General features: G+C 49.4%; 1 protein-coding gene across 2 annotated transcripts in view; it reads left to right on the forward strand.

Moving 5' to 3' along the window:
• NIM1K (NIM1 serine/threonine protein kinase) overlaps window positions 1-13,941 on the forward strand; it is a 55,925-nt gene extending 41,984 nt beyond the window's left edge. For both annotated transcript variants that reach the window (XM_055121228.1, XM_055121232.1), the window contains exons 3-4: window positions 12,061-12,329; window positions 13,073-13,941. In XM_055121228.1, coding sequence (XP_054977203.1) covers window positions 12,061-12,329; window positions 13,073-13,822 — 1,019 coding nt within the window. In that variant the 3' untranslated portion in view covers window positions 13,823-13,941. The remainder of the gene's footprint in view (window positions 1-12,060; window positions 12,330-13,072) is intronic.
• The last annotated feature ends 599 nt before the right edge of the window (window positions 13,942-14,540 follow it).

The raw sequence follows: 14,540 nt of genomic DNA on the forward strand, positions 1-14,540 counted from the left end.
TTTCCTTTTTGGGTCACACCCGGCGATAGACAGGGGTTACTCCTTGTTCTTTACTCAGGAATTACCCCTGACGGTGCTCAGGGGACCGTATGAGATGCTGGGAATAGAATCCGGGTCGGCCACGTGCAAGGCAAAGAACGTTACCCGCTGTGCTATCACTCTAGCCTCTGTGTCAGGTTTTCATGCTACATTTATTTACTTTGGGGATAGAACAGTAGGTTTCGCAAATTTGAATCATGTCTTCTACCACTAAGCTATATCCCTTGCCCCAAATTTCATTTATCTCAGGCTATTCATTTATTCATTAATATGCTATTTTGAACCTTGAGGGAATTTGATGAAGAGAGAGAGCCTCTGCCCTTCAGAGTAAGGGAAGTCATGGGTGCTGCTTTGTCTCCCCTCTCCTGGCGCTGGGTGGCAGGCATCTGGGGGAACCAGCTGCCACTTCACAACACAGCTGCCAGGATTCTGTGTGGTGAAGAGGAAGAGGACCAGGGACACCAGTTCAGTGACACAAATACCTAAATCAAAGGTTGAAGTATTTTATGAAGCTTATCTTCAGTCAAGGGTAACTTCTGCTGCTTGGCGTCTAGACTCCCTGTGCCCTCGTTATGCAAGTCTGACTCAATGCGTGGGGTTGAATGAGGCACCTGGGCTCAAGACTGGACTTTCTGCACCAGCGCATGCAATCCAACCTCTTGAGCAGTCCCTTCAGCCCTGAGTTGCTTTTCTTATTGAGATTCAGGTAGAGATCAGCTCCTAGAATATGACTTGTGGAACACAAATTTTGTTTATTTACTTACAGTGGTGGGCTGGAGCAATAGCACAGCGGTAGCGTGTTTGCCTTTCACGCAGCTGACCCGTGTTTGATTCCTCCGACCCTCTCGGAGAGCCCGGCAAGCTACTGAGAGTATCGGGCCTGCAAGGTAGAGTCTGGCAAGCTACCCGTGGCATATTGGATATGTCAAAAATAGTAACAATAAGTCTCACAATGAGAGACATTACTGGTGCCTGATTGAACAAATAGATGAGCAACGGGATGACAGTGACAGTGACTTACAGTGGTGCCAGGGTTGGACATAAGGCCTCATCCAGAGTGCAAGGCATGCACTCTCCTGCTGGTCACGTGCTCAGCCCAAGAATTTTAGAGCAGTGGAAATGAAGATTGGGAAGAGAGAATGGAGGGATGGTGACATCAGGAAGCACTGTGACAGAGGACAGAAGATCCTGAACAAGGATGGTGGCAAGAAGTAGAAAAGAGGAGCTGGGGATGCCCAAGACAAGATCTTGAATTTTGGTGTATTCATCGGCATTTCAGAGGAAGGATCAATGACTCATTACAAAGAACAGATTCCGGTGATTATGATAGCTGAGAAGTTCCCAGACCAGCATTTGGAAATCTGGAGAACCAGGAGGGCTGTTGGTCCCATCCTGGCTGGAGCCAAAGGTCCGAGACGCTGGAGGACTGACAGGCTCTATTGCAGCCTCAAAGGCAGGAAATCTTGAAGAACCAGCATTTTAGGGACTAGAGCAATAGCACAGCAGGGAGGGTATTTGCCTTGCACACACCGACCTGGGTTCGATTCCCAGCATCCACTATGGTCCCCCGAGCACCGCCAGGAGTAATTCCTGAGTGCATGAGCCAGAAGTAACTCCTGTGCATCGCCAGGTGTGACCCACAAAAAAGCAAAACAAACAAACAAACAAACAAACAAACAAACAAACAAAACCAGCATTTCAGCTGAGTTTGAAGCTCCACGCCCCAGTCCAGTGTAGTCAGAATACAAATGAAGTATCATAGATGGTAACTGATTAGATAAAAAACTGAGAATGGGGTGGATGGTTGGAAGTAGTGAATTTCCCTTACTTAAACATCACTCAACAAACAGAGTGATGTTTCTGATAGTAATAGGAAAATAGAAGTTAAAAATCTGGAAGGGAAACATTGAAAGAAAAGTTTGAGGGGCTGGAGCGATAGCACAGTGGGTAGGGCATTTGCCTTGCATGCGGCCAATCCGGGTTCGATTCCCAGCATCCCATATTCCCCCCTCCACCCCATCAGGAGTGCAGAATCAGGAGTAACGCTTGAGCAACGTCAGGTGTGACCCAAAAAGAAAAAGAAAAAAAGAAAAAGTTGAGATCCAGGACAGCCTACCAGTCAGTGCCTGTTAGCCCATCTAGAGTAGAGGGGTTTGCATGGAAGGAATAGGGAAAGTGTATAAAGGTCAGTGGATGGCAGGGGAGAGCCACGAGCAACCTTTTAATGCCAGTTCACTGAAATTAACTTAGATGCTAAGTGCATCTCTTCTGTCTCCTCCTTCTCTCCTATGTAAAAAATCATATTTTTTGTTCATGGGCCAGAGAGATCATACGGGGTTAAGTTGCTTGCCTTGCAATGTGACCAACCACGGTTCAGTCACTCAGCACCACATGTAGTTTCCTAAGCCCGGGTGTGGCCCAACCCTCCCACCAAAATTGTGCATTCAGAAAACAAAGGCATATTTATTTTTTCCTAAAATGAACATTAAGGAAAAATGATAGAAGCGGTGGCATTTGTAGGAAAAACAATCTACAATATGGAAGGATACAATGGATCCATTGTTCTTATAAATATAACACCAATAAGTAACTAATGCTTTATATCCTGGCCGGTCTCTTATATATACTCAGTCATAAGATAAAGTGACTTTAAATATGCCAATGGGATCATGCACTCCTACTCCATGAGCAATATGACTGTTATGTTTTATTATATGAAGTTTTATTTATTTATTGGATGGTGGAGGGTCCTCATCTGGTGGTACTTGATAGATCGCTGGCCTCAGCCAACACAGACAGAGGGACAGAGACAAGTAAGGTGAAAAAATAGGAGAAGTTTACTGGGGTGCGCTCCCAGGCAGACCCTACACGTCCCTTGCAAGGCTGGGTAGAGCCGTACCCTGAGAGAAGCTAAGAGAGATTTTTAAGTTGTCTCTGGAGGAAAAAGGGAACAGAGATTGGTGGGACCCATCTCTGGTCTGTGCTTGTTCTGGCCTTCAACTATTTGAAGGAGGTGGACATGAGGAAGCGTGGAATGCAGCCTGGTGGCCATAAGAACTGTCTTCAGTGTTGGAGACAGGGTGATCTTTAATCCCAGTGATGTCACAATCTTACCACTGGGTTGCCATTTGGTCCGGAGCAAACCTGACAGTGCTCAGGGCTTAGTTCTGTGTCTATACTCAGGGATCACTCCTGGCAGTGGTCAGGGGACTACATAGAGTGCAAGGGATCGAACCTAGGTCAGCTGTGTGCGAGGAAAACTCCCTACCTGTTGTACTGTTGCCCCAGCACCTATGGCTATTTTTGTTTGCTTTTTGGCCACACCTGCTTGTGTTGAGGTTCTGTACTTAGAGATTGCTCCTGAGGGGGTGCAGGAGACCACCTGGGATGCCAGAGATTGAATCATCCACTTCAAGGCAAGTGTCCTACTAGCTGTGCTATCTCTCTGGCCTTACATAGCCTTTAAAAAAAATCAATATACAAATACACAATCTAAAGGGCATTCTATTATATAACAATGGCATGCCTTCTTTACCCTCTTCCCTGTTGGTTAATATGTGGACTATTTACTGATGTTTATAATACCGCTGAGACCCTCCTTTCCCATACATTCTTGCATAGTTGTAAGCTCTGCTTTTGTTTGAGGGCCACACCCGGCTGTATGCTTGACATAGCTTCTGGCAGTGCTGGGACAGACTGGGGTGGCAGTTGCTGTGAGATACTTTGGACTGATATATGCTGTTTTAGCCCTTACATATCTTTCTAGAAGTCTCTGTGGTTGGTCAGAGGGGAATTTGTGCAGCAATTTCAATACATAGCACCATAGCAAAGGGACAGCTTTTGAATCTTCTCGAAAAGTCTATCTCCATCTGTTGCTCAAACTTAACTGAGGTAGGTAGGTATGACTGCCATTGGTCTAGATCACTGTTTCCCAAGTGGGTGATGCCCACATCACCCCCACCCACTGGGTGCACTGGACTAGTCTGGGGTTCAGTAGTAGTCTTTTCACACAGGGGGTGAGTGGCAGAGGGTAGGTGATATGATCCTGCAGAAGGCTTGCCCGGAGCCCACCAGCCCACTGGGATTCCAGCTCTGTGACCCTTAGCAGGTGTTGAGATGTTGCCGCCTCTGTCTCCTTCTTGTTTTCTGAGTCCTCGAGGTTTGTCAGTCCTGCCTCACTGGTAACTGTTCCCCTCACATCCGTCTCTGCAGGGTGGCTCTCTGCTGCATCAGCCCAGTCATCAGCTTTTTTAGCTCTGCCTCCAGAGCTCCATTCAATTACTTCCTGTTTCTCTCAATTCAGATTTTATTTGTTTTTGGCCATACCCTGTGATGCTTACAGGTGATTCCTGGCTCTGCACTCAGGAATCACCGCTGGCAGGCTCAGGCGACCACATGGATGCTGGGGGTTGAACCCGGGCAGGACTGTGTAAAAGTCCCCACGCCCTGTATTATTGCTCTGGCCCTGTTAAGAGCTTAAAGAGTGAAGGTGTGACTGCTCACTGGCCCACCAGGTGCGCCCCTCTGTTCCCGTATGTGGGTTGGCCGAAGCCCTTCCAGAGACACTGCAACATGCCCCGCTGTTCTCTCAGCAGAGGTGGAAGCCCAAGGGTGTGACTCTAGGAAGGACAAGGGGAGACTGACAGGCACAGTGCCACCAGCCCCACCCACTTAGCAGAGACCCCTCTGCAGGCCGGGGCAAGCACGTGTCTGAGCCCATCAGATCTCCCTTTCCTTTTGTCTTTGTTGCTTCTGTTCTTGTTTCTGTGGTGTCAGGGGTGACACACACTTGGCTGTGGTGTCCTGGGGGAAGGTGTTGCCCTCGATTGAAGTCACACATTTTTGGTTGAGCTTCGCACCCACACTTGTTTGCAGTGTGCTGGTGATCGCTGGGAGTCGCCAACAGCAGCGCTGCTGGGTTCACACCCGGGCAGGTGGGGCTCAAGGCTCAGGCAGGCGCTCTGCCTCTGAGCTCCCTGCAGGCCTCTGTGTGTGTGCGCGCATGTGTGTGTACATGTGTGTATACATGGGTGGGTGGGTGGGTGGGTGGCAGCAGGAGAAAGAGGGGCAGCTGCTGTTTATATAACATCTTCTTCTCAAACACCCAAGTACTTTTGTGTGTCTTACTGTGAAATCAACTGATTCCTGACCCTGGGGTATTGGAGAGCCTGGCATAGTCCTGCTGTGCAGGTGGGCTGCTCACGGGACTCTCACCTGGCACGGGGGAGCCTCGCTTCAGAGATGCAGGATCATCCCCAGGCTGTGGGGTATAGTGTGCAAGGGGTAGGGGGTGCTAAAGGCACAGAGCTGGAATCCCAGGGAGCTGGGGGCTCCGGGCAAGCCTTCTGCAGGATCATATCACCTACCCTCTGCCGCTCACCCCCTGTGTGAAAAGACTACTACTGAACCCCAGACTAGTCCAGTGCACCCAGTGGGTGGGGGTGATGTGGGCATCACCCACTTGGGAAACAGTGGTCTAGACCAATGGCAGTCATACCTACCTACCCCAGTTCAGTCTGAGCAACAGATGGAGATAGACTTTTCGAGAAAGATCCGTCCACAAGGCCCAGAAAACATAACATGAGTGAGGCAGCCACGCGGAGAGTCTGAGACATCCCAACTCTGACGCTCCCAGTCCCAGAAGCTCTTCACAAAGAGAGGAACGAGGAATGGTGAGAATTATGGGAGAGAAGTGGGCAGGGGTGGGGTGGGGAGGAGAGATAGGCAGCTCAGCTACAGGCACCAGGAATTTCCCTGGGTGACACAAAGTGTGACCTCTAAGGACGAAGAGATGTGGCCTTGTGACAGGAAGCAGGGACATCCGACTAGTCAGAAATGATGAAAAGGAAAGGGGAACACCAGGCGTCTCTGCTGTCCCTGAGGGGAAGGCGCTCTGCTCTCCTGGGTGAGCGACTTAGGAAGCCAGGCTGGGAGCACCCAGGTGTCAGCACGTCCCATCTGGAGATGGGGAGCAGCTGCCTGTGAGGTGCTCTAGGAACTGCACCTGTGAGGTCTCTAGGAACTGCAACGAGGGTTTCTAGGAAACTGACCGTCTGCGCAGCCCCCCGGAAAAGTCCCAGGAGAACAGCCCTCTGTTCCCCTGGGCGGCCCCAGGACAGTTGTCGTAGGAAAGCCGGCAGCCTCTCTGCATCTCTAGAATGAAGGCTCGAAAATGGGCCCCTGAGGACAGAGTCTATTTTTATAGCTCAGAGCTCTGAGTTCCTTGTGCCTTGCAGGCTGACAGGGCAAAGCTGAAGCGGTCGCAAGTTCCCTTTGAGGCTGGTCAGAAATCACCTAAGAGGGACGATGCGTTCAATTTCTGAATATTTTATGGTCGTCTGTTGCTGGGAAGAAAGGAGGCGGCGCCTGCCAGTCCCTTTCTTTGTTTGGTTCTTCCTGACCTCCTCTTCCTTTCTGTTTTTCTAGTCTCATCTTTCCAGAGCCCTCTCTTCTCCCTCAGTTTATTTATTCATTTCCCATGCTGCACCGTGAAGGACTGCCCCGTGGCTGTGTCCTGGGGCTTAGCGAGATGAACTGGGTACGGGAATTGCTTATAGAACTCCCGCAAACACATGATGGTGACAGACAGCAAACAGTCAACGAGTGCCATGACAGAAGAAGGCAGAGAGAGTGAGGGCAGCTGTGCCCAAGGCATCAGGAATGCGGCAGTGGGTCAAGAAAAGCTTTCATCAGGGCCTGAGGTTTTACGCATCCTTAGAGAAACTCATGCAGTTTGCTGCAACATGGACGGATCTGGATAGTATTGTGAAATTGGATGAAATTGGGTGAAATTAGCCAGAGGGAGAGGGGTAGACTCAAGTGATCTCTTATGTGTGGGGTATGTAGAAACCTCGTAGGGGAACATCAAATGCCCAATGGCAGTAGAAATGAAGAGCAGGCGAACCGGTCTTCAGAGGGGAAGCTTGGCGGTGGGACAGGGGTGAGGAGGATAAGGTAGGGAAGGGAACACTAGGACAATGGGGGGAGGGGAAAGTGCCTGACACAGAGGCAGGCTGGGGGGCAGGAGGGAAACTGGGAACACTGGTGGAGGAAGGTACAGGACACTGGTGAAGGGATTGGTGTTGGAACAACATATGCCTGAAACTTAACCATACATATCTTTGCAACTTTGCAACTCGCAGTGATTCAATTTTAAACAATCACAATCAATCAATCAATCACAAAATCCCGTTTATCACCGATTTCTCAGGCAGGCTCAGTAACATCTCATTTTGTCCTTTCCCTGAGATCTTAGAAGTCCATCTCGACTCAGCCCTCCTAACAATGTTGCACTGGGGGCTCTTCAGAGTCAGGAAAATGAGATCCAGCTTGTTACTGGATTTTGCATATGAATACACATGGGAAACTTGCAAGGCTGTCCCAAGTGGGCAGGAAACTCTAAGAAGATTGCCAGTTTCTCCCAGAGGGAGAAGTAGGCTAAAGATAACGCTTCTGGGAGCTTGCTTTTAAGTCTCTGGATGTTGGCTGTTGATGGAATTACACACACCTGGGTTCCTCTACCAGTACCTTCATGCATGAAGCCTGTCCGAATGTGTGGAGAGGGGCCTCGAGCATGGCTGTAGCTAGGTTCAGGTGGTCTTCAGCTGCTGGGAGCTCTGCTCAGGGTGGGGAGGGAAGATGGAGCCCATCCCCTCTGAGGGGCCCTGAGGAAGACAGCCAGGCATACAAGCAAGAGACTGTCCAATTTAAAAAAAGAAAAAATAATGTTTTAAGTCTTGAGGTTTGAGGAGAAGTTATACAAGTTTTGGGGGGTAAGGGGGCAGAGAGGGAGGCTGGAAGGAGCACGAGGTGTGAAGCACAGCACGGCTGCAGACAAGTGGGGGATATGACGAATGATGCAGGCAGGACTGGATCACAGAGAAGCCTCTTGCGTATTCAAATTTTATCATTTAACTGTTATTGAAGGACTTTAAGCCAATAGCTCATAAAAGGGATTACTATGATTGATTTCTGTGCGGAAAGTGAATTAAAGTGGGGAAAATGATACTAAAGTAGGGTTCTAATGAACGGCGAGGTACTCATGTGACAAAGAGTATGCACTGAAGGGGATTTGAAAATTATTTCAAAATACTAGAAGATCCTTGTGGTGCCTTAGTGGGTGAGGACAGGAGGGGACAAGGGAGTGGAAGAAACAGAAATGACTCCCTGGTCCCCAGCCTTAGTAACTTTTGCTTGGAGCAATAGCACAGCGGTAGGGAGTTTGCCTTGCACGTGGACGACCCGGGTTCGATTCCTCTGCCCCTCTCGGAGAGCTCGGCAAGCTACCAAGAGTATTTCGCCCGCACGGCAGAGCCTGGCAAGCTACTCATGGCGTATTCGATATGCCAAAAACAGTAACAATAAGTCTCACAATGAGAGATGTTACTGGTGCCTGCTCCAGCAAATCAATGAGCAGTGACAGTGACAGAAGAAGATATGAATGTGAGAAGCCAGAGAGATGGTGCGGTGGGTAGGGCACTTGCCTTGTATGCATCTTCCCCTGGGTTGATCCTTAGCAGCATATTTAGTCCCCCAAGACCCTCTAGGGATGATTCCTGAGCACAGAACCAAGAGCAGGCCCTAAGCACTCTTGGCTATGGCTCAACTTCCCATCTACACACACAAAAAAGCGAACAGCAACAAAAAGAAATAAATTTGTGAGTGGAGATTTGGAAGCACTGCTGTGCAAAGCCACAGGAGTCATGAAGTGACTGAGCCCAGCTTGGAGGCCAAAAGAAAGTATGAATGAGAGACGAAGATCTGGGCTTTAGAAATCTAGGTAATGGAGCTGGAGTGATAGCACAGCGGGTAGGGCGTCTGCCTTGCACGCAGCCAACCCGGGTTCAATTCCCAACATCCCATATGGTCCCCTAAGCACTGCCAGGGGTAATTCCTGAGTGCAGAGCCAGAAGTAACCCCTGAGCATCTCTAGGTGTGACCCCAAAAGGCTGCCTGCTCCTTGGTGTCCGGTGCTGTATCATACTGATCCTTAAGAGTCCCCGTCTTGCCTTATACTAATAAACACTTGGTGAGTGAAGTTCATGTACTGATTCTCATGACAAACTGTGGAGCAGGGGAGGAGTTATGAGAGGAGTAGCACATGGTAGGTGTCCCTGGGAGTTCTCTGTGCAGTCTCCTAGCAGAGAGGAGAGCAGGGCTGGGCCACAAACTCAGTCTCCACTAAAACTTAATATGGAGGTGCAGAGAGTTCTGGAAAGCAATGTCTCTTCTTAACTACATTCATTAATACAACAATTAAAACCTGTGTTTCTTTGGGGCTAGAGCCACTTGCCTTGCGCATGGCTGACTCAGATTTGACCCCTGAATGCAGAGCCTGGAGTATGTCTTGAGAACTGCTAGATGCAGCTCCCAAAACCAAAGAACAAAAACACTTGTGCTTTGTAATTTTTAAAATGGTTACTTAGGGGCCTAGACAGTGGCTCAGGGCTGGCCTCGCCAACAGGAGAACACAAGTTTGATCCCTGCGGCTGCCTCCATGAGCTAGCACCACGCCAGCAGCTCTGTGTCTAGGAGCCTGGTGCCCATCCCTCCCCTGTGCCTTCCTGTTTCACTTTTTCTTCCTGTTGTTAAATTTTTATTTCATTTGTATTTTTGGGGGGAGAGAAGCACACTGTTATTGCTCAGGCTTGCTTCTGGCTCTGCAACCAAACCAGGTTGGTGGCGTGCAAAGCAAGTGCCCTGTCTGTCTTACTATCTCTCTGGCTTCTAATTTTATAAATACTTCATTTTAATCTTTATTTATTTATTTTTGCTTTTTGGGTCACACCTGGCGATGCACAGGGGCTAGTCCTGGCTCTGCACTCAGGAATTACTCTTGGTGGGGCTCAGGGGAACATATGGGATGCTGGGAGTTGAACCCGGGTCAGCCACCTGCAAGGCAAATGCCCTACCCGCTGTGCTATCACTCCAGTCCCCTTGTTTTAATTTTTAAATTTCAAATGTGTGTTTGTTTTTGCACCAGTGGCTGTGCTCAGGGTTTACTCTTGGCCCTGCACTCAGTGATCACTGCTGGTGGTGCAGGAGATTTGAGCAGGGATTGGTTCATGCCAGGCAACCACTTTCCTTCCAGAATTATCTCTTCGGCCCTCCAGGTTTTGTTTGTTTGTTTGTTTAAATCAAGATAGCATGGTTTACAACTGTTCCCACATTATTATTTTAAACTCTTCGTGCTGCTTCACCACCCCAATCACCAGATTGTCCGTGACCCTCCACCATGTCCTGTGATCCTTTCTTCCATGCTTACGGCCTTGGTTTGCTGTTCTGTTGGTGATAGCTCAGGGTCTGTTTCCACTGAGAGCTGTCTCTTCCCTTACTTTGCTTCTTTATGCTCCACATATGAGTGGAATCATCTGGTTCTTTCTCCCTCTGACTCACTTCATGCTAAGCCTGGTACCTCCAATGCCATCCAAGTCACACTCCTGTTTTAAACCTTGTGCCATCTGTTCCCATGGCCGTGGCCACTGTGGCAAAGTCCTTTGAAGCGGTTGTTTTATAAATGGGGCACACTGTTGCCCTGCAAGCCTGTTCTCCCTGTTTACTGACCCGGAAATGTCTTACCTAATAGAAAGTCTGGTCATTATGTACCGGAAGCCGTGTTTCACTTTGGATTAGACATTTGTTCATTTGTAGACACTCACCATTTTTATTACACAAGAAACCTATGTTTGTTGTAATTGTAGGAAAAAATTTAGGAAGGATGGATAAGCAACAATAAGAGAAACCATCCATGATTTTCTATCCATAACTATTTTAACATTTTTGGTGACTGTCTTATGTTTTGTCTCACTTGTTTTGTAGCACATCTCATTTTTACAGCAATAAGTTAAAATCAACAACACAATTTTGATAGCTCCATTATAGAAAGATTATATTAGAGGTAGCTATTACTTTACTTCTTGTACTGGACACTTAGCTGTTCCAGCATTATAGAAGTCTTCATACACGTACAATCTTGTACAGGTGTCAGATTCTTTTTTTATGTTTTTTGGGGAGGCTCCCAGGAGGTGCTCAAGGGACCAGGGCCACACCTGGCCAGGCTGATGATTCAAAACAAGAGCCAAGAATTCGATACTTCTTTGACTCTGATTCCTGAGACCACCAAGGCCAGGAGCTTCCAGGGCTATACTCTAATGCTGGTGGTTGGGCAGGGGTGATATGGTCATTTATAAAGTTCTCAGTATGTCATGTTAAACTACAGCCCTCAATGCATTTGGCATCCCACCATGACTCATCCTGCCCATGACAGCCCCTGGCTCTGGCTCCTTATGTTCGTTGCCAACACTCCACACCCACCTGGTGCTAGGCAGCAGCCTACTGTGGCACGACTGCCAGCCACTGGCACGGTCAGATACAACATGTTCCTCCTTGCAGAAAGGAAGGAGACACTGGGCATCAACACTACAGGTCACTGTGCTGCGGTGACAGTAGAGAATAGACCATCTAGATGTGGGTCCAAGAGGTTTCCCGGAGGAGGTTGGGTCTGAGGCGAGACCCAGATCAGAAGAAGGAACTGAGTGAAGAGCAGGGAAGGAGGGAACTAGAGGAAATGAAGCTCAGAGCAGAGCAACATCCAGGGATGAGGAAAGAGCAAGAAACCCCGTGATGCTGCACCCAAAGGCGTCTGGGCAGTGACGGGGAGTGGATGGGGGAGTGGATGGGGATGAGGCCCAACAGGAGGGTGGGTCTAGTCGAGAGCTGACCAAACAGCTTCCACTGTGTCAGGAAACTGGGACCTCCTGGCTGGTCGAGAGCTGGTCCAGTTGCCCGTGTGGGGCCAACTTCTACTGACCCAAGTGCCCAGCGACCCTGGGGCCCTCGGGAGTCTCTGTCTGTTGTCCAACCCTGAGCAGCTCTGGAGCATGGGAACCAGCCCTGGGCCTCCCTGATGAAATAAAAGGGCCAATTTAAGTCTTGATTCTGCATAGATCTCTAATGCATTTGGAAAGCGAGTGCAGACGTTGACAGCCCCCTCCCCCACACCCCACTTTTATTTTCTCCCAGAAAAGGTGGCCGTGAAGATCTTGGACAAGACCAAGTTAGACCAGAAGACTCAACGGTTGCTGTCCCGCGAGATCTCCAGCATGGAGAAGCTGCACCACCCCAACATCATCCGCCTCTACGAGGTGGTGGAGACGCTGTCCAGGCTCTATCTGGTGATGGAGTATGCGGGCGGCGGGGAACTCTTCGGGAAGATCAGCGTCGAGGGGAAGCTCTCAGAGCCTGAGAGCAAGGTGGTCTTCTCCCAGATCGTGTCTGCCGTGAAGCACATGGTGAGCTCGGGAGGAGCGAGTCTGGCTCCTGTCCTGCCGGGGCTGGGAGGGGGCGCTTTCTGTCTGTTGGACTAAAGAAGGGAGAGGAAAGTGGACACTGGTGAAGGGACTGTTGTGGAAATATTGAACGCCTGAAACTCAGTCATGAATAGCTTTTCTGGGGAGGGAGGGGGTGGAGTGGGATGGTGTCAGACTCCTTGAGTGATGCTCAAGGCTTACTCCTGGCTCTGCACTCAAGAATTACTCCTTGGGGCTGGAGCGATAGGTGGGTAGGGCGTTTTCCTTGCATGCAGTCGACCCGGGTTTGATTCCCCGCATCCCATATGGTCCCTGAGCACCGCCAGGGGTAATTCCTGAGCGCAGAGCCAGGAGTAACCCCTGAGCATCGCTGGGTGTGGTGTGACCCCCCCCCCCAAAAAAAAGAAAAAGAATTACTCCTAGTGGTGCTCGGGGGACCATATGGGATGCTAAAGATCGAACCCATGTCAGCTATGTGCAAGGCAAACCCCTCCCCGCTGTACTAGCACTCCAGTCCCTCATGAATAGCTTTGTGATTCACAGTAATTCAATTATTTAAAAAAAATAATAAAATATGTAAAAAATAAAACATTTTTAAGTTTTAAAAAATATAGACTTCCAAAGGGCCCTGAGTGGCCGTGTGTAATTTGTATGTGTATGCAAAATGTGTATGTGTATACGTATTTCACGGTCCTCTCCCCTTTCCTCTGTGTCTTCCTCCACAGCACGAAAACCAGATTATCCACAGAGATCTGAAAGCAGAAAACGTATTCTACACCAGCAGTACCTGCGTGAAGGTGGGCGACTTCGGATTCAGCACGGTGAGCAGGAAAGGCGAGATGCTCAACACCTTCTGCGGCTCCCCGCCCTACGCGGCGCCCGAGCTCTTCCGAGACGAGCACTACGTGGGCGTCTACGTGGACATCTGGGCACTAGGCGTGCTCCTGTACTTCATCGTCACGGGCACCATGCCGTTCCGGGCGGAGAACATGGCCAAGCTGAAGAAGAGCATCCTGGAGGGCACCTACAGCGTGCCCCCGCACGTGTCTGAGCCCTGCTTCCGCCTCCTCCGGGGAGTCCTCCAGCCCAGCCCCAGTGAGAGGTTCGGGATCGACGCGATCATGAAACATGAGTGGATGCAAGGGGTGCCTTACCCTACCCCGTTGGAGCCCTTCCAGCTGGACCCCAGACATTTGTCAGAAACCAGCGTCCTCAAAGAGGAGGAAAACGAGGTCAAAAGCACTTTAGAACACCTGGGCATCACGGAAGAGCATATTCGGAACAACCAAGGGAGAGATGCCCGCAGCTCCATCACGGGTGTCTACCGCATCGTCTTACACAGGGTCCAGAGAAGGAAAGCTTTGGAGAGTGCCCCCGTCATGGTACTCCCGGACCCCAAGGACAGAGACTTAAAGAAGGGGCTCCGTATCTACAGAGGCATAAGACACACATCCAAATTTTGTTCGATTTTATAAATTGCACTAGACTGGTGGTGATTTAACTGAAATTGTTGCTGCTTTTAAACTTTTTCATGGGCAACTTGGGTGAAAACATCTTTTGTAATTTTTAAATAAATTTAAATTTAAGAGATGCATTTACCCTCCCAAACTGTCTATTAGCTTAGATGCCAGCTCCGTGGGCTTGTCTGTGAGTGCGAGCATCTGTTCATCTTATCAAAATGCTTATTCAGTGCCTGCTCATGTGGCAGGCCCTGGTTAAGGGTGCTAGGCAAACTGCTGAGAGTGAAACGGGCCGAGAACTCGAGAGACAGTAGAGAGGTTTAGGCATGCAGACTACTCCGGTTCAATCCCAAACACTGCATATGGTCCTTGAACACCACTAGGAGTGACCCCTAAACACAGAGCCAAATGTGAACCCTAAGCACCACCTGGTGTGTGTGGCCCCCCCAAAACAAAACAAAGGGCCAGAGGGCTAGTACAGCAGGTAGAGTGTTCGCCTTGCATGCAGCTGACCCTGGTTTGATTCCTGGCGTCCCATAGGGGCGAGAGAGCACCAGGAGTGATTTCTGAGTGCAGAGCCAGGAAGCCCTCTGCAACGCTGCGTGTACCCTGAAACCCAAATCAGACAAAACTGTTTCCTATATTTAACCAAAAAGTATGCAAGCCATAAGTATGCAATTTTCCAAACTGAAAAATATCATATGACCAAGAACAAGAAAGAAAAATTGGGGGC

Source organism: Sorex araneus, chromosome 1 (assembly GCF_027595985.1).
Source record: "Sorex araneus isolate mSorAra2 chromosome 1, mSorAra2.pri, whole genome shotgun sequence".
Taxonomy (NCBI): domain Eukaryota; kingdom Metazoa; phylum Chordata; class Mammalia; order Eulipotyphla; family Soricidae; genus Sorex; species Sorex araneus.